General features: G+C 39.3%; 1 protein-coding gene across 1 annotated transcript; it reads right to left on the bottom strand.

The window, feature by feature from the left end:
* Positions 1–545: 545 nt before the first annotated feature.
* PSKH2 (protein serine kinase H2) lies at positions 546–16,197 on the bottom strand. Its single transcript, XM_012643663.1, has 4 exons — positions 15,982–16,197; positions 10,941–11,607; positions 629–970; positions 546–588 (listed from the first exon to the last, which is right to left on the bottom strand). The coding sequence occupies exons 1-3, from the start codon at positions 16,164–16,166 to the stop codon at positions 665–667; spliced, it is 1,158 nt and encodes a 385-aa protein (XP_012499117.1). The 5' UTR covers positions 16,167–16,197; the 3' UTR covers positions 546–588; positions 629–664.
* Positions 16,198–19,258: the final 3,061 nt, after the last annotated feature.

The raw sequence follows: 19,258 nt of genomic DNA, 5'->3' as shown, positions 1-19,258 counted from the left end.
GGTGGTGAACGCTAACACTAGAAAAAAAATTACTATTATCTGATTCTGCAAAATTCCCATTTTCCAGTGAATAATGCCCCAGTTAGACTATACTTTTCTCATGGACAGAAACTGTATCTTAAGGTTCTTTATATGCCCTACAATTAACAATTTTCCATAAATAGTTACAGATTAAATACAAAATTAACAGACACTTGTAACTATCTTGAGTGTTGCTAGTTAACACTGTATACTGGACCTTAAATATAAATCAGTAATTTCAGGATAAATACATTTATTCCCCATATCTAACTATGCCTCCTATGTCTCTGATTCATGATTCTTTCAATACACATCACTTATTCCTACAGTATCATGTTTTATTTAATTCATTCAATACTTAAGAGATTTTCTTTATATACTATTTCCAGTTATCTAAAGGTAATTAATACTATATTATTAATCTTTCACAGCAATATATTCTGGGGAAATTAATATAGGTACAGGAATAATTATAGATCAAAAAATGTTAAAAGTGAAAGTCAATGTTATTCAACAATACTGCATGTCCTTGGAGATTTAGAGTGCCCTAATCATGATGAAATGATGCTTACAACCTAGTGCTACTAATGAAGTTAACAGATCTGGCTTAAAATTGGGTAAAATGGTTTTAGAGGTCATCTGTTCACAGAGGTACAGACGGTGGTGATTCTGTTATCCTTAAGTTTCTCTTGCTCCATATATGCCTTGATTTGTGAGAACAACACGACTTAGAAGACTGGGCAGATCCGGGACTCTGAGAGTGAGAAGACGCCCTCTGCATGAGGTTTCGGGAAATGGCCCTCTGAAGATTCTTCATAGAAGACCCGGCAGCCGTGGCAACCACCCAGGGATGATCCAGGGCCTGGCAGGCTGACATGCGATGACTAGCCTCCAGAATTAGTAGTTTGTCTATGAAGTCCTTCGCCAAGTGGGAAATACTCGGCCAAGGCTGAGAAGAAAAACAAATAAAGTTGGATAAAATAAAAATAAACACACAAAGAATCATATTCTTAATTACATAGATTAATTCCTATCAAATCCAAAAGTTTTCAAATAAGAAATTTGTGAAGCAATACGGTGTCTGCTAAAATTAAAAAAAAAAAAAGAAAGAAATTTGAATGTTGTGTCATGAAATACATAGAGAACCTAAAAATCCACCTTTGAGAGAAGCAAAAACAAACAAAAAAACTCTTTAGCAAAAGAAAAGGCAAACGCAAACACAGAAATTCTCCAAACTCTCTGTCCAACGCATGAGAATTCCTTTCCAGAAATCCGTCCAGTCTGGTGTAGTTCACACATCTCATTTACAGGAGCTAGACAAGGCAGAGAGGCTGTTTTTGATGAACTACATCAGTATCGGGTTAGTGTTCACCACACTGTGGCCATCTCACTGAGTCCCTGTGACACTGAGAGTGAGACAGAGTGGAAGTTGAAAGTGGAATAGATTCAGAAATCATCTTTTCTCTCCCTCTGAAAGCTTCCTGTGGACTTAGGATGCCTCCCTCTCCACAGCCTGGGCAGAGAAGGGGAAGGACAGCGAGCGCACGTGAGCGAGGGGTGCTCCACAGCGCACTTCCTCGAACACGCAGGGCCCAGCCGCTCCCCACCAGCTGACTGCAAGTGGGTTCAGCATGCAACAGAGCTGTGGCAGTACAATAAGCACAGCTAAGTATCCGATGTTTCAGGAACTTATTCTGACAACATTTACAGCAGTTGCACATGCTCTAAGTACAATAGCTGTAATTCATAGTGGCATTGGTGAGCATGAGGGTTGTTGCTTTATACTCAATCTTGTTTTCTGCACTGCCTACTGAGAAGAAAAAAACTTCTTATCTGAGGAATTCTAGCCCTTTTAAATTATCCAGCAGAGCAGCATAGAAATGCAACAGCAGTCACATCTCACTCCCTCCTTGAGCTAAATAATTAGCTCGCTATGTAGGCTCTAGACTGACAAGGTACAGCCATGAAGTGCCATACCCTGGACGCCATAATTCACACCCTATAATTCAACAAGATATAGCCCATCACTAATCCATGTTATTTCTATAAACCCGTAAGAATTTCTGTCAAACAACTTTACATCAGCCCATTCCTTGTTCCCTTTTGCCTTTAAAAACCTGCCTTGTAACAAAGGCCAAATGGAGCACTTCCCAATGCAACTTGGAAGTGTTTCCCTGGCAGCTCTCCTCACTTTAGCTTAAGTAAACTCTTTAAAATTATACTTTGTGCCTCAGCTTTTTCCTTTAGGTCAACACTACCAACATATAGCACATACCTAGAACAAACTGGTTTTGTAACTCTTGTCCTCTACAAAGGAGAAATATTGAAAAAATTGCCCATACATTTGCTGTATCTTAAACACAATTTCTGGTTGATGTGTTTTTGATTAAATGTTACCTCCCAGGAAAGGTAAGGGAATCCTTACCACCTACTGTCTTTGCCCTTGTGTAAGGAAAAATCAGAGTTCATACATAGACATCACATTCTCCAATCTTACCCCAGAATTTTTTTTTTTTTTTTTTTTTTTTTGGTAGAGATGGGGTCTTGCTAGCTATGTTGCCCAGGCTGGATTTGAACTCCTGGGATCAATCAATCCTCCTGCCTCAGCCTCCCAAGTAGCTGGGACCATAGGTATGTACCTCCACAGCCAAATTAACCCAGAATTTGCATAAAAAGAAAACAGCAAAAGAACTACATTTCTTTTTTTCCTTCAGTTTATTTAGGTAAAAGAGATGAGAATTTTTTACTCCAGAAATAAAGTCATGAAATAAATGAGCAGACTTCTAAATACTCAAGCATGGGAAAAATAAAATGTAAACTCTGCAAATCTAGACAAAGTACCTCAGTGGCTAACTCTCACAATGGCATGCCCTCTGGTTCTGGCTAGACATCTACTTGGCCCTCGATCCAGACACATTTATCTAACTAAGCTCAAGACTATTTAAATGAAGGTTAAATTAGATGGCTCCCTGGAAAATTTTAAGACAAGCAACTGAATCTTTCTGAAAAGAATATAAAATATGTGCAGTGAGGTTTATGGAGAGCTCATTAAGATGACCCCAGATGAATATATGCTTAAAATGCAGTTGAAGAAAATAAAGTAACTGGTGTGCTGGAAAAAAAGCTCTTCAGCCAAAGTTTGTTATTCAAACACAAGTTATAAATTACAGAATTCCTGAGCTATAAGAAACAACTGGAGAATATCTAGGAATCGATTTCACATTACATATTAGAAAAGTAAGAAAACGAACTTGTACTTTTTTATCTTCTTAATTCAAAGTTTATTTTTGTCTATGTTTAATAAAGTATAAAATAGACCCATATACATACCCATGTATATTCTATAAATGAATAAAAACTGAGTGTGCATGCCCCCAATTTTTTAACTGATAGTGTCAGGTAACCAAAAACAAATGGAAAACCACAGGTTGAATCAAATTCCCACTCTGTACAAACTGGCACCTGATGACATCATTCATTCAGTCCCTTTACCAGCTTTCACATCCACTTTATGTCCAAGGAAGCTTTCCTCATAATTTCTCCTCCCAGGTTTGGCCAACCCTACTCTTTGCCTCAAAAATTTCCCTTTGTTTGGCTCTTCTCAGCAGTCCCAGGTAGACACTGTCCCACGCTAGCCTGGTAACCCATCTTAATGTGAAAAGTGCATGAGGTCGGTGTATCTGGGCTGGACAGGCTGTCTGGCCACACACTCCTCTGCAACTTCAGGGTCTCCATCTCCTTGTCAGAAAAATGGGGATCGCCATATCTCTTTCACAAGATTGTTATTAGGACCAAACTAGATCAAGGATGTGACAGATGGTTTTCACAGTATAAAATACTATGTAGATTTTTGTGGCTGTTCTTTTTACTATTTAATCCTCACAGCTGAACTCCCTCCTCAGCCCTTTCGTGGACACATTCATTGACTGTACTTAGAGAACTGGAATATGAAAATTATCCAGTATTTCTCAGACCAAGTCCATTTACTAAAGTGTGATAAATGTCTTCCCTCAAATAAAAAAAAAAAACAAAACTGTTCTGTGCTAAGAGGTAATGAACCATGTAAAAAGAAAGGTAGCACTTTCTTTTATCCCAAGATTATTCAATTAATTTAGTTGCAAGTAAATTGTAATATTAGTGTAAAGAGATTTGGCCATGAGGGAAGGGATGTTCCTACTTCTTTACCCATAAGAAAAATACTAAATTTAAAGAGGGTTGGGCCTTTACTTTTTTCCTTTCCTTATCCAGTTTTTTGCCTATTTTTCTGTCTTCTCCCATAGAGATTGGCTTAACTGTATGAAAGAACAATAACCAAAACAGAGGTGTAAAACCAAAATTTAATACTAGTGATTGCACTACTTACTGGCTTTGGAGGAATAAAAGGAATTTAGAGGGATGGTATCTTATATGTTATAGACGTCTTGACTCTCTCACCTTCAAACGGGGAAGTAAGGAATGATTGTAGTTTATTGCTTGTCAGTTTCCTGATGAACAATCTTCTAATGGCTGCCCGAGTCCAGGCCCTTTAAAAGAGCCTGGTTCTTTTAGCACTGGTGAGCACACCCTGGTGAGAACCTGGCTGGATTATTCTCCGGGACCATACTCTCAGGCTGTGGCTCTCTGACTCATCTCCCCAGCTTTTCATTAACTGGCTCTGTACTCCAGCTCCATCCTTTTCTGCCCTCTTCCTCCTTCCTGTCCTCCTTGGTCTGGCAAGCAGACCTCACTTCCCTCTCCAGTGTTCTACATCAGCTCACAAATTAACTTCTCTGCTCAGGGTTCTTTTTATCTAGAGGTTGCCCACCACTTTGTGTACTAGAGGCCCCTTCCCTCCCCTCCTCACTAGGAGCCTCTGGGATCCCCATGGAGATCCATGGCAGCCCTCCAGGAGACAAAAGAGTCATACATTTAAGATTAACATTTTCATTCTCTTCTTTTTATGAACACCAATTAATGGGGCTAAGGTAATAGCTTGTGCAAAAGATTGATAAATATACAAAAACTGACTAAGTAACCAGTTTAAAAAATCAGGTTTGATTCCCAGCTAATGCACTAGGCCAACAAAAAAAACAAGAAGAAGAAAAAGAATGAATAATATTCCTACAACTAGTCAAAGCTTTCATATTTATTTCTTGGTTCCTTTGCATAAATGCCCACAAAGAATCATTATTAAAAATAATTATTAAAAAGCTAGACACACACACAAACAAAACACACACAAAACATACACACAGTTCCTAAAATTCTAGATGCAAATCTTTGAATTTTAGCACTGTAACTAACATTGCAATTTGCTAAATATAACACTTATTGAAGTATAAGGTAATTACTGGTCAATTTAATTAAAGAATTTTCAGAAACGCTACAAAGAGCTATTTTTCCAAATAGATGGATAAGCTATTGTTCAAACCCTTACACTAAAAAGCACTCAATGTAGCATTTATCCACTCGAAAATGGTAATTTTTATTAAAAATTTCTACTGGTAACAACCTTCTGATGCATTTTCCTTCTTCTTTGAACATTAGTGTATGGTCTTGGTAGGATTTAACTCAAGGCTTTGCAACCAACTTCTATGCAAATGTGCCCCAAAATACTGACTAACTCTTCATGACTTTGTTAATTGGCAAAAATCATTCCTCCTCACCTCAGGCAGCAGGAGATTCCTTACATCATCTTTATGTCATACATATTTAACTATTTTTCTTTCTTTATTTCCCAATCTACAAAACAGATTTTAAATTGTGCTTTATCTTTGCCAAAGGTGAAAATGCTCAGCACAAACCTTTAATTATATCGGAATGCTCTATCTATTGGGGCATTTGGAAACTCTGGAAAAAAGTGAATAAATGTTCACAAGTTATAAGCGACATCTAATTTTAAAATGAAAAGTTACTTAATACTATACAGGCTCACAAAGTGGATATTTTTGTGAGTAGAGGTTTAGATATGAGGGAAGGGATGTTTCCACTTCTTCACCCACAGGAAAAACACTAAATCTTTAAAGAGGGTTTGCGTAGAGTTTGAGCACCTACCATTTTTCAAAGCAGCACAGGTTAACAAGAGGGGTGTTTTATTTTCTCCAAAGAAAGAGGAACAGAAGAAGAGTGACCAAAATGAATGGATTGGACTTTGAACCCCAATTCAACAGTTGCCTCATTCTTGTAGACCTAACATATGTTTAGAACAATTTCCTGTAGTTTAAACCTCATAAATCATAATATAAGCAATATAAATATAATATTAAATTGGTTTCTAAAAACTTTACTCAACTAGTTCTTTTCTCCTCAACTCCATAAATTCCACTAATGATGTCAAGGTTAAAGAAGTGCAATGTAATCCAGGAAGTAGATAACATAGCTACTTTTCCACTCTAATAACTATCCTCTTATATCTAAAGGTAATATCTACACAATCGAAATGAAATGCACCACCATTATTTTAATTCATAGAAACACTCATTCTTTGTGATTGAGTTTAAGGGAAGAAGACTTATATCTGTTCAATTTAAGAAAAGTCAGAGAACAGGTGAAGATAAAAATCAACTCACAGTGGATAACAGACTTAAACCTAAGGCATAAACTGTAAGAATTCTAGAAGAATATGTTGGAAAAACTCTTATAGACATTGGCCTATGCAAAGAATTTATGAAGAAGACCCCAAAGGTGATCATAGCAACAACAAAAATAAATAAATGGCACTTGATCAAATTAAAAAGCTTCTGCACAGCCAAGGAAACTATCATGAGAGCAAACAGACAACCTACAGAATAGGAGAAAATATTCGCATGCTACACATCCAATAAAGGGCTGATAACTAGAACATATACAGAACTCAGGAAAATCAGCAAGAAAAAATCAGACGACCCCATCAAAAACTGGGCAAAGGACACGAACAGAAACTTTTCAAAAGAAGACAGACTAATGGCCAAGAAACATATGAAAAAATGCTCAACATCTCTAATCATCAGGGAAATGCAAATCAAAACCACAGTGAGATATTACTTAACTCCAGTGAGAATGGCCTTTATCAAAAAGCCCCAAAACAATAAATGTCAGCTGGGATGTGGAAAGATAGGAACACTGATACACTGCTGGTGGGACTGCAAACTAGTACAACCTCAGTGGAAAGTAATATGGAGATACCTCAAAGATCTCCAAGTAGAACTACCATTTGATCCAGGAATCCCATTACTGGCATCTACCCAAAGGAAAAAAAGACATCTGCACTAGAATGTTTATAGCAGCACAATTCACAATTGCAAAGATGTGGAAACAACCCGAGTGCCCATCGGTAGATGAGTGGAATAATAAAATGTGGTATATGTATACCATGGAGTTCTACTGAGCCACAAAGCACCTCTTGTATTATCCTGGATAGAGCTGGAACCCATTCTACTAAGTGAAGTATCACAAGAATGGAAAAACAAGCACCACATGTACTCACCATCAAATTGGTATTAACTGATCAACGCTTATGTGCACATTTAGTAATAACATTCATCAGGTGTCAGGCAAGTGGGAGGGGTAGGAGGGGATAGGTATATTCACACTTAATGGGTGCGGTGTGCACCATCTTGGGGGATGGGCATGCTTGAAGTGGGGCACACTGGGGTGGCACAAAAGCAATATATGTAACCTAAACATGATAACCTCCCATAATATGATGAAATAAAAATAAAAGAGAAGAAAATAAAGTATGTTTAGTAAGATTTTATAACTGTTAAAATTATTTTCAATAAAACATCTTTTAAAATAAAAATATCATTAAAAACTGTTAAGCACCACATTTTTATTTTTCGGTAAGCATAAGTATTTAGGAATTAAACCATAGGAATGAGAGCCAAATTACAGGAATTATGGCTTAGCAGACCTAACTGAAATGTGGAATAATATTGATAACATGAATAGAGAACAAATAGAGTAAGGACAGAATAAACAAAATTACTGGAGAAAAGGAGACAGAACAAAACCGGGATCCAGGCTAGTGAAAATGACCACAATCCATCAGAATGTCACTTCTAAGGGAGTATATCAATAAACGCTTTTCTTAACAGTATAGGAATCACAGGTAAATCTAAGCAGATGGAGACCATTTTCTATCGATGTCTGAGTGGGTCTTGCTCTGTGCTCTGTTACCCGGGCTGGAGTGCAGTGACGTGATGTTAGGTAACTGCAGCCTCGAACTCCTAGGCTCAAGCGATCCTCCTGCTTCAGGCTGGGACTACAGGTGCCTGCCACCACATCCAGCTAATTTTTCTTATTTTTTGATAGAGACAGAGTCTCACTGTTTTGCTCAGGCTGGTCTTAAGCTCCTGGCCTCAAGCAATCCTCCCACCTCAGCTTCCAAAAGTACTGGGATTACAGGCATGAGCCACCACGGCTGGCTTAAAAATATATTTTTACTATCAGTGTCTATCCTTGTCAGCTGGCTGATATGGTTATAAGACTCATTTTATTATCAATTTATTTCGCACAAAAAAAAAAAGACTACAGTGATGCAGTAGAATATAATTAGATAAGAATACATGATTCCCAACTCATGGGCAAGAATTCTTATAATTTGTCATTAGTGTTAAAACTCTAACACCAAGCTTTTCTCACTATTCCATTTAAAAGATGAAAAAGGTATACTTGATAAATGAAGTCTGTACTGCAAAAATAAACCCATAAAACTAATAATTTGCTTAAGCAAAATTCAAACTTTCAGTCCCAGTCTCACAGTGACAATAGTATTTCTATATAACACTGATTCTATATGTATTAATATATGGAAATTTTCTCGGCACTTGTATCTATTAGCTCATTTGATCTTTGCAACAACCCTGTTAGGTAGATACCATCATGATTACCATTTTACAAATGCAGAAATTGAGATAGAGAGAAATTTAAAAACATGCCCAAAGTTATTTAGTAAATGGCAGAGCTGTTAATGGAATCCAGCCAGTATTGGTCCAGATTGTGTTCTTAACCATTATATTACACTGCTTTTCAAAATACTCCTATCAACATGCATGCATGTACACACACACACATCCATACGTGTGCACGCACATGAGCTCTAAAACTCATGTTTCACTAGTCAATTTATTCCCTTTTACATGCTTTTGCATATGTTGTTCTGTTTGGAATATGTTAATCTCCCCTTCTAGAATCTCCTACCTTTCCTCCAAGACAGCACAAATGTGGCCTTCTTTATGGAATCTGACCCAACTTTCCTAAGCAATGCTAGGTTCTCTTCCATTGCTCCTGTGAACTTTGAGACTTTGTTCCTACTTGTATTAAAGCATTTACGTTTGAAGAAATATGTAATAATATTTGGTCTCTCAGCCAAAACCACCAGATCCCTACAGCAGGGACACTGAGCATTTTTCATGTGAGTATCCCCAGACCTGAGCAATATTCCTGGTCTGATTAGAAGAAAGGGGTGGGGACCACAGAAAGAGGCACTCACACAGTGTTCAGGATTAGTCCTTTACTTACCGTCTCCAGTACGAGCCCTGCCACCCTGCAGAAAGCCATGGCGATGCCATTGCCAATCAAGCAGATAAGTGAAGGCCTCCCTCGGACAGTGGGAAGAAAATCTTTGTTCTCTTCCATCCTTTCTCCACCATCTGCTGTGCCTTTCTACCTTGGTTGCTCCTCGAGCATTGCAGGAAGCTGCTAGAAAGGGGAACTCCCACCCCAAACCTGCAAAACCCTGGGAATCTCTTCATAATAAATCACTTGCACAAGAATCCTCTTTTCAGGGTTGCTTCTAAGGAGCCCTCTGAAGTAAACCTAACAAAAGGAATTTTTAACACAATATATTATTATTCTTTCACACTAAAAAATTAATTGTGATATCCAGTCTAAATACAGCCCCAATGGACCACACCCCCAACAGCCACACACTGTGTGGCTCCCTTCCGCATTGAATCATGGTTGGCCCAGGACTCCTAATAACCAGTAGAATGAGGCAGAAGGGAGACTGTGCTATTTCCAAGTCCAGCCTTGAAGAGGACTGGCAGCCTCCCTATCTTCCTCCTGGAATATTCCTTTTTGGAAGCCCTAACCTGCCATGTTTAAAAACATATACATGTACAATAAAGTACTAAAGTTCTGTCAGATATAGAAAATATTATACTTAAATTTGTTATTTAACTTTAACTTTGCTTATGTTGTTGCTGTACCTACCGATGTTACATTTTAAGTAGCCATAATCAAACTATCAATATTTTTTATGAGAAATTAAAATAAATGTGTTCATTTGCTCTACATGAAACAAATTTCCTATTTTATCAGGCTTGTCACACACAAGCATTGGCAACTTTCCTTCCCTATCCAAAACAACAAAAAGTTAACAAATTCATGAACACTGGGAGTTTCAAGTTTAAACGATGGGTAAATATTTTACACAAGCTGTGAGGTTAAACATTCCACTGTGAAAACACTACATCACAAAGAGGGCTTGGATCATCTAGATCTTAGGCAGAAAATCTCTCGCCAAACACCCAAGCATCACGCTGAGCTTCTGAGTACACATGGGTTTAGGCGGCCAGCCCGGGCTCCGCATACTGATTAAAGAACACACTGTAGACAAACCCACATATCCGCTTGATCATCAATGTCATGTGCTAACTACAGGCAGCTCAGTAACCAAGGCCCTTGGTACCTTGAGACTGATGGCTCTCAGTTGGGGCAATTTTGCCCCACAGGGGGCATTTAATGATGTCTGGAGACATCTGTGGGTGTCACAACTGGGGGAGGTGTGTTACTGCTATCTAGTGGGTAGAGGCTAAGGATGCTGCTAAACATCCTACAGTGCACAGGACAGCCCCCCTCCCCCAGTAAAGAACCATCCAGCCTCAAATGTCAATAGTGGCAGCGTGAGAAACCCTCCTCCAGCCCAACACAACAGGAATAACATAACGATCTCTTACCTCTCCTGTGTAATTATATTTGCCTTTCAGAATCTTCCTGTAAAGTCTTGTATGGCTTTCATCATCAAAAGGCAGGAATCCGCTCAGTAAAACATATGTGATTACACCAAGAGCCCACATGTCCACTGCACTGGTATAAGGTTTCCTTAGCAAAACCTCAGGGGCTATGTACTCTGGGGTCCCACAGAGTGTCCTCATCATCCAGTCACCTCTTTTGTTCCCAGAGTGTGCCAAACCAAAATCTGTGATTAAAATTTTTGACTCAGCACCTGGATGATAGTATAAGAGATTTTCAGGCTTTAGGTCCCTATGAGTGATTTGCAAAGCGTGCAAATACCTAATCCCATCAGCAACCATCCGGAGGATTCTGACGGCGTCGCCCTCTGTAAAGGATCCCTGAGCAATGAGTCGGTCGAAGAGCTCCCCTCCTGTAGCCAGCTCCATCACCACGTAAACTCGGTCCTGGGCCTCAAAGATCTCTAGGAGCTGGACAATGTAACAATGGCGAACCCGCCTCAGGACGTTGAGCTCAGATTCACACACTTCTCTGCCTTCTCTCACTCTAGTTTCCATCACTTTTATTGCAAAAGGCTTCTTGGTGGTCTTCTGCTCTACCCTGACAACCCAGCTGAAACTGCCTGTCCCAATAAGAGCCTTGATGTCATATCTGTTGGGAAGAAAAACCAAACCTGTCATCCTCTGAAGTGATGATCCTCAAAATTAGTTAAGTCCATGCTTTATACCATCTTTTCCATCCTTATATTGCCTCCACCAGATTTCCCTGCTTATTATTACTTAATGATGTTTATTGTTTTTGAAAGCTGCCCCAAATCTTCTTTTGAAATGGAGGCAAATGATATAAAGGTAATTAGTTAATAGAAAGACAGTCTTAATAACAATAGCTACCATTTACTACACATTTATAATATGTCAGGCATTTTATTTTTTTAAATTTTATACTTATAAAACCCTACTAGGTGATATAATAATGTCCCCCTTCATCAGATAGGAAAATTAAGATGAAAAAAATATTAAGTAATTTCTTTTTTTTTTTTTTTTTTGAGACAGAGTCTCACTCTGTTACCCTGGCTAGAGTGAGTGCCGTGGCATCAGCCTAGCTCACAGCAACCTCAAATTCCTGGGCTCAAGCGATCCTACTGCCTCAGCCTCCCAAGTAGCTGGGACTACAGGCATGCGCCACCATGCCCGGCTAATTTTTTTCTATATATTTTTAGTTGTCCAGATAATTTCTTTCTATTTTTTTTAGTAGAGACAGGGTCTCGCTCTTACTCAGGCTGGTCTCGAACTCCTGAGCTCAAACAATCCACCCGCCTCGGCCTCCCAGAGAGCTAGGATTACAGGCGTGAGCCACCGCTCCCGGCCTTGAGTGATTTCTTAAGGCCACGCAGATTGTGGTTAGAGTGGATGGGATTCAAATGCAACTCCTTCAAATGCATTTCACCAAAATTTCTTTAAAGAATTTTAGGAGCTCCTTTTACCATTTTCTTTCTTTCCTCCAGCCCTTGTTTTTATCATTCTTCAACAACAACCAAATAAGCTGGGGAGAATAAGGAAGAAGCTTACTCCTGTTTATAACTTCTCAAAAGAGGGATCCATGCAAACTTCTACTAAAGGTTAAGAATCCTATCAAGTTTAACCCTCTGCCTTTATTTCAGACATGCTGAGAAAATGTTAGACTTAAAACCATGATTTTACAGATGGAATTATTAAAGAATGATTTAACTCAACCCCTCATTTTACAGATGAGGAAATTTGAAAAACAGGTTAGCCAACTGATCTGTTGTGTTGTAGAATCAGGATGAGAACCCAGATCTGCTTACATACACCATAATGCAGTGCTCTTCTCACTTTATTAAAAACCTCTCTCAGGTAAGGATCCCAGAGAATGGAATGTGCCCAGGAAGTACCCAAGGAAACAGAAATGTTTTATACCACATATTCAATACCAAAGATTCAAACGCAAATATCAATCTGTGCTTTAAATAGGCTTATTTCTTTTTGTTGAGCTTATTCTTCCTGTATTTTTTTTTTTTTTGCCTACTTATTTGTTCCTTATATTCCCGTGCATACTGAATAAAAATGACACTTGGCTGTACCAGACTATAGAAAACAGCTTTGTTCTCCACGGTGCATTTAATTTTCTGGCCAATTACCTTATCAAAACAGATAGCAATTTAGTAAACTTGAATAGATTCTTTCTCCTCTTCCCTTTGCAATTTTGTTTTTTTATTCACGTGCACTTCCAGTGTGATTTTGAAGATAATCACAGGCCCATTTCAAATTCTATTGCTTTGCAGACCAACCAAGTTTTACATTACTTCTAAGGTGGATGAAAGCACTTTGCAAATACTAATTTATCGCTATGCTCTCAAAACTGACGGAAAACTCTCTTGTTCACTGAATTAATCATCAGGTATCAGATAAGCTACACTTCTGAGGAACTACACTGTTTTGCTTGAATAAAAGAAGCTTTTTTCAATACTGTTAAGGGAGCTTCATATTCCAAATATTTGAAAAAATGCTGGTAATTTGGCAATGGAGGAAATAGTAGGCTTTAAGACAAGATTTTGAGCAGTGGGAATAAATGCCTCAGACTGTTACTCAACTTGTCCCATAACAAATTCTTACAGCTGCAGCCTTGCTCATGAATACCCAATGGCCATGGATGGTGACCATCTTTGTGACTTGAGTGGCTGTACCTTGTAAAGTGCCTAGCACAGAGGGGGCAGCAATGAATGCTGAATGAAAGAAACATTCACTGAATACGTATTTTTCCTGCAGCATCACATATATTTTGAAAACATTAAGAATGCATCTGCAAGGTCTTTTCATTCCCTCTGCTTCCACTCTGCCCCCACCAAATGGTAGCCTCAAGGTCGGTTTTGTAGATGGTACAATTTCACATTATTGCAGAGATTATTTAAATGGGAAATATTTAACCTCAGCTGACACAAACTGTGAATTTTTTAACATGGACAAAAAGTGAAACATGGAAATAATGCTATCACACCCTGTTCTATAGAGGTAATTGTAACGTACGCTGAAGAAAAAAGTAAATATAGTCAGATTTAAATTCTATCACCTCTATTCTGCAAGAGTTATAGATGGAATCACAATGGAGAGGAAGGACAACTATGCTCTCTCTAGGCCCAATTCTGCCATTAACTTGGACAAGTCACTTCTTACACTTCTGGGGCTCAACTCCTCACCAGTTAAAGATGACTCTTGAGTTAAAGATGCCCCTTGAGTTAAAGCCTTCTGCTTCTATGATTCTTTTATACTCTAAGGGGCTGGGACTACTCTGGGGGTAGGGATTAGGAGGGTGGATAAAGATCAGACCAAAGAAGCATCATCTCCCTGACTACAGATGATCAGAGATGCTGTTTAACCCATTCAATCTTGCCAAGACCCCATATCTACTCAGATTCAAATTCAGTCACATCAGCCAGCCTTGTCCTTCTCTAAATTTAGCAATTACTGGACTGATTCTCTGGGAGTCACTATACTAAAAGTCCTCAAGTAGGCCAGGAAATGGCTCTGCATGGACTCTGGGCAGAGCACTGCAATGAAGTGAGCATCCGATTCTAGAACCAGAAGTGCCCTTGGAAGCCAGCTGAGCCATCCACCATTGTGTCTCACCCAACACTGCAGAAGGGAAGGAGATTCTGGGATTTCCTCACACAACATGTCCAACATGGCATACTCTGAGGAAATGATTTCTCAGGCCAGCCAACCTGCAGTCTTTGCTCATTTTCCACATAGGGTCAGCCAGGTCTTACTTGTACTTCATGAAGAGAGTAAGTTTTGCAATAAGTTTACTCTAAATGAGGACTTATGCCATGCACTGTGCAGCATAATTTACTTTAATTATCCTCACAACAATCTTTTGCAATAGATATTATTATTAATCCCATTTTAAAGAGGCAGAAACTAAGGAAGAAGGAAAGTTAAGGAACATTGTAAACAGCACATGATAGAAGAGATGGGAGTGGATCCCAAGTCAGGCCTACTCAAAGGTTCATTCTATTCCACTAACTGTAATCCCAATTTCTAGAATTTAGTAGAGGATCCTTCACACAACATGTCTGGTGGGACCCAGCCCCAGTATATGGGTGGCAACGCCCCCTTCCTCTATAGACTCTGCCAGAGGTTGGGAGGCGGTGCTCCTCCCCTCCCCCCAGGATGGGTTCACCCTTCCTTTTTTGTTGCTCCTCCTGCTCTCCTTTCCTTGTCCTCTGCACTCTCTGCTCAGAGATTCAAAGAGAAAATGTACTGGACACTTGAAAAACAGCAAGGAAACCAAGTTGCGATGGCTCACGCCTGTGATCCCAACACTTTGGGAGGCTGAAGCGGGAGGATCACTTGAACACAGGAGTTCAAGAGCAGCTTGGGCCAATAGCAGCGAGACACAGTCTCTACAAAAAAGTTTTAAAATTAGCTGGGTATGGTGGCTGGCGACCACCTGCAGTCCCAAATACTGGGACTGCTGAGGGGAGAGGATCACTTGAGCCCAGGAGTTTGAGGCTGCATTGAGCTGTGATCAAGCCACTGCATGCCGGCTTGAGTAGCCGAGGGAGACTTGATAAAAACAAACAAACAAACAAAAAACAGCACAAGGAAGACTTTACTCCAGACTCAATGGCAATGTGACAATAGGGGTCAAGACTGCTGCAACCCGGGAGAGAGAAGAGTTCTGGGATTAGGCCACCTGCGTTTGCTAACCGGCCTTATGAAAAGAAATCAGGCTCCCACCCTCCCACAGAGACTGGGAAACAGCGGCCCTAAAGCTCTTCATCACATTTCAAAGGGACAGCTCCATATCCCAGAAAAAAGACATTCCTGGGCTTTAGAAGCTTTACATCTCAAAGGGGCAGGGAAAGAATTAGGGAGGTCAGTGGCCTGTAACCCAAAAGAAACCTGTCCAAAGTGCAGTCCAGCTGCAGGGAGCCTTAAGGCTGTCTGGGTCAGAGGTTTATCTTTCTCAGCCCAGCCCCACGCCCGCCCAAGCGCGGCGCTTTACCTGGCAAGGACCCGGGGGTCGAACTTGGCTCGGAAGCGAGCCACCTGCATGCTCCGCGCCACCTGGGCCGCCGCCTCCGGCCCGGGCCCCGAGCCTCTGGCGCTGCCTGGGCTTTGGTCCTGGTGTTTGACCCCAGCCCTCCCGGGCGGCTCCGGGACCACCTTCCTGCTGGCGCTGCACCCCATGCCCACAGATGGCAACCCGCGCCCCGCCCCGCCGCTCATTTATCCCCAGCACAGCGAGGAGGGGGCGGGACACTCCCAAACAAAACCCTCTTCGGGGTCCTTGTTAGGAAGAAAGCCAGCTGAGTGCCTGCCAGCGTCCGAACGCCTTCATCCTCATGGACCACTCGTCTGCGTGTACAATTCGACATGGTGATAGCAAAGTGAACTAGAAGGCACGAGCCTGGGCTTAATTCTCTGGGCTTCACCTTTCTCATCTCCAAACTGAAGCACTGAATATATAAACTTACACGATTCTGTGAAAGATATTGTCCTGCTAAAAGACTTTCATGTCTCCATGGCTGAGCTCATATCTGGATAACATAAACTCTCTCTCTCTTTATATATACACACACACACAGCCACACACATGCACATATTCTAAGAGCTTATAATATTTAAAGTACAACATCACTGTCCTCTATTGCATTAAGTAAACAGTTGGCACTAGTCTGTGTCTGGCACTCACGACTCTCACTCTCTGGGTAATTCATCTGAGATAGAAAAACTCAGGCCAACTAGAGAAGTCTAAACCCAGCCGAACATCCTAAGCAAATACAAGGATAAAATCTGTTTTTAAAAGTATATATATAAAATAATCCTATATTTTCTATATATTTCATTCTTATATTCATATATATCTATGCATGTATGTGTACATATAATACAATATTTTACTAATATAAATATTTAATAACTATTTTATATATTGATTATATCATTATATTGATTAGCTATCCTTGATATTGAACTATACGTATATATATATAAACATATATACATATATAAATGACATGAGGGAAGTGAAATTGAGTTAAGGCCAAGCAAGTCCAGATCACATACCTAGCAAATTGTAGAACCGGAACTGGAAGCCAAGCCTCCCAATTTCCAGCCCAGTGCTCCTTCGATGTGTGTCATTTCCTTTCTAATTTTATTTAACTAGTAGTTTGGTTTAACAGGAAATGTCTCTGATGAGTAAATTAGTCATGGATTTTACCACAACTATATTTTGAAGGAAAATTTCAAATATGGCTTGGGTATAACTGAGAAGAAAATTAGCCCATCCTGCAAAGGGAACGTAACTACCAAATATAGGACTTTTCTTAGTAAAGAGCCCTCAGAATTCTCCAAATACCAGTAAACAAAGATAGAAGGTTGGTTTTAAGCAGACGAACAACTTGTGCTTTTATGTCTCAAGCTTTTGAACCAATTTGCGGAATAGGGAGGAAGTAGCGATGTGATTAGGTCAGTAGAGGCAGAAGGGAAGAGGGAAAAAAGGAAACAAACAGAAGTCAAATGTTAAGGTGCTGCTCAAAGAATCGCATCTGTTCCTCAGAAAGCCTGAGTATAAGTGTTGTTTGAATAGTGTCACCCAGCAAATAGGAAGCATCTAAATCCTAAACCTGGGCAGCAGTGGAGGCATCAGGCACTTCCACCAGGCAGGCAGTCCCTCTGCATGTCTGGTCTCTCCCAGCAGCAAGCTACTTCGGAGTAGGATGCAGAAACCTCTCCTGTTCTGGCTACAACTAGCCGCACACCTGAGAAAGCTTTGTCACCAGTCTCCCCCTAAGCCTGAACCATGTTCCTTGAACATTGCCAAATACAGTCACTGATTTTAAAGCCCTTTGATAATGAAAACCTTACTAAAACCACTGATTAGTTCCCTTTTGGAAAGCACCAACTATTAACTGGAAGTGTTGATAATATAAATTCTGTGCCTGGAAAAAAAATTTAAGTGCTTATGCATTTGAAATTTTTACGTTCAAGGATTTTTACCAAGCTTTGAAATGTTAAAATGATCACAAATATATTCTCTTAACCTAACTAATCTCTGAGAAAGAAAAATTCCTAGTGTGTAGAATAATATCCTATGACATAGAATCTCCTGCATGTATTTCTCTTTACTGTGCACAATTGCTTCATTATATGGGAGACTGCTCAAGCATTGTTAGGGACCACATGCTATTCCTACATTAATTATTTATAGTTATTTAAATTATATGTTTTAACCTAATTAAAGCAATACAAATTTAAAACTGAGCTCTAGACTTAAGACCAGTTTTAAATCAACTTTTATTTTTATATCAATATGTTTAGTGCCTATAAGTAGCTTCTGGTAACACTTAAATCAACTGAAAAACTGGAAACAGTGTTTACCACTTGGTTCTGTGATATGGTGTTTTATGCAGAGTAATGATACTGGACTTCCAGCTTCTAAACAAAAAATCTTACCCCAACTGCCATTATTCTCCAAGTCACAAATTCTTACTAGATTGTCAGCTGTAACATTCATGACAATATGTAATACATTGCTCCAATCACTCAGTGCCAGATTCCATCTTACACCCGGTTTTTAAAAAGCAGAGTTAGGAGGGCACATAGAGTTAAATCCTGGAGTGTGTCCTGGGCAATAGAGATTCTCAATCCATAGAAACTTCCTGGAATAACTCTCCACTTATATTTCATAAATTGATTTAGTTAAGTAACTTGATTAGTGAAAGATACACTTCACAAGTTATGATCCAATACCTAAAGAGTATTTTATTGAAAAGATTTAAGGAATTATGCCAAATCAAAAACTCATTAAAGACTTAAACTATCATTTAGGGAAAACTCATTTCTCTTTTACATGAACAATATTGGTGGGAAACAGGAAAAAGTATATAAACATTTTATATTCTATTCTATTGTCAGTTTTTAGTATACTTCAGTAAAATAAAGCCAGCCAAACAAGTAATTACGGGTATCCTAAGGAGTGATATACTAGAAACCCTACAATACTATAATACCATTCTGTATCTTAAAACTAAAAGATATTTTTAAAAAGATACTTTTTAACAGGTAAAATGAAGAATTTGCTTCATTTAGAATTAGTTCCTCTGGAAATAGCTGCACTCTTGCTGTTTTTCAGTTTTAGTTCTCTTTAGAGCCCCCCTACTGGGATTAATATTCTCTGCAAAGATCTCCTGCCTTAAATATTAGTTTGAAGGTGTTCATCTTATTCACTTGCTTTCCCCACAGGGTGTTGGATTTGTGTTTGTAATGACAACTAGCAT

The sequence above is a fragment of the Propithecus coquereli genome, unplaced genomic scaffold, assembly GCF_000956105.1.
Source record: "Propithecus coquereli isolate 6110/MARCELLA unplaced genomic scaffold, Pcoq_1.0 Scaffold2, whole genome shotgun sequence".
Classification (NCBI taxonomy): Eukaryota; Metazoa; Chordata; class Mammalia; order Primates; family Indriidae; genus Propithecus; species Propithecus coquereli.
Note: the sequence above shows the minus strand (reverse complement) of the source record. Positions and strands in the feature narration are given on the sequence as shown.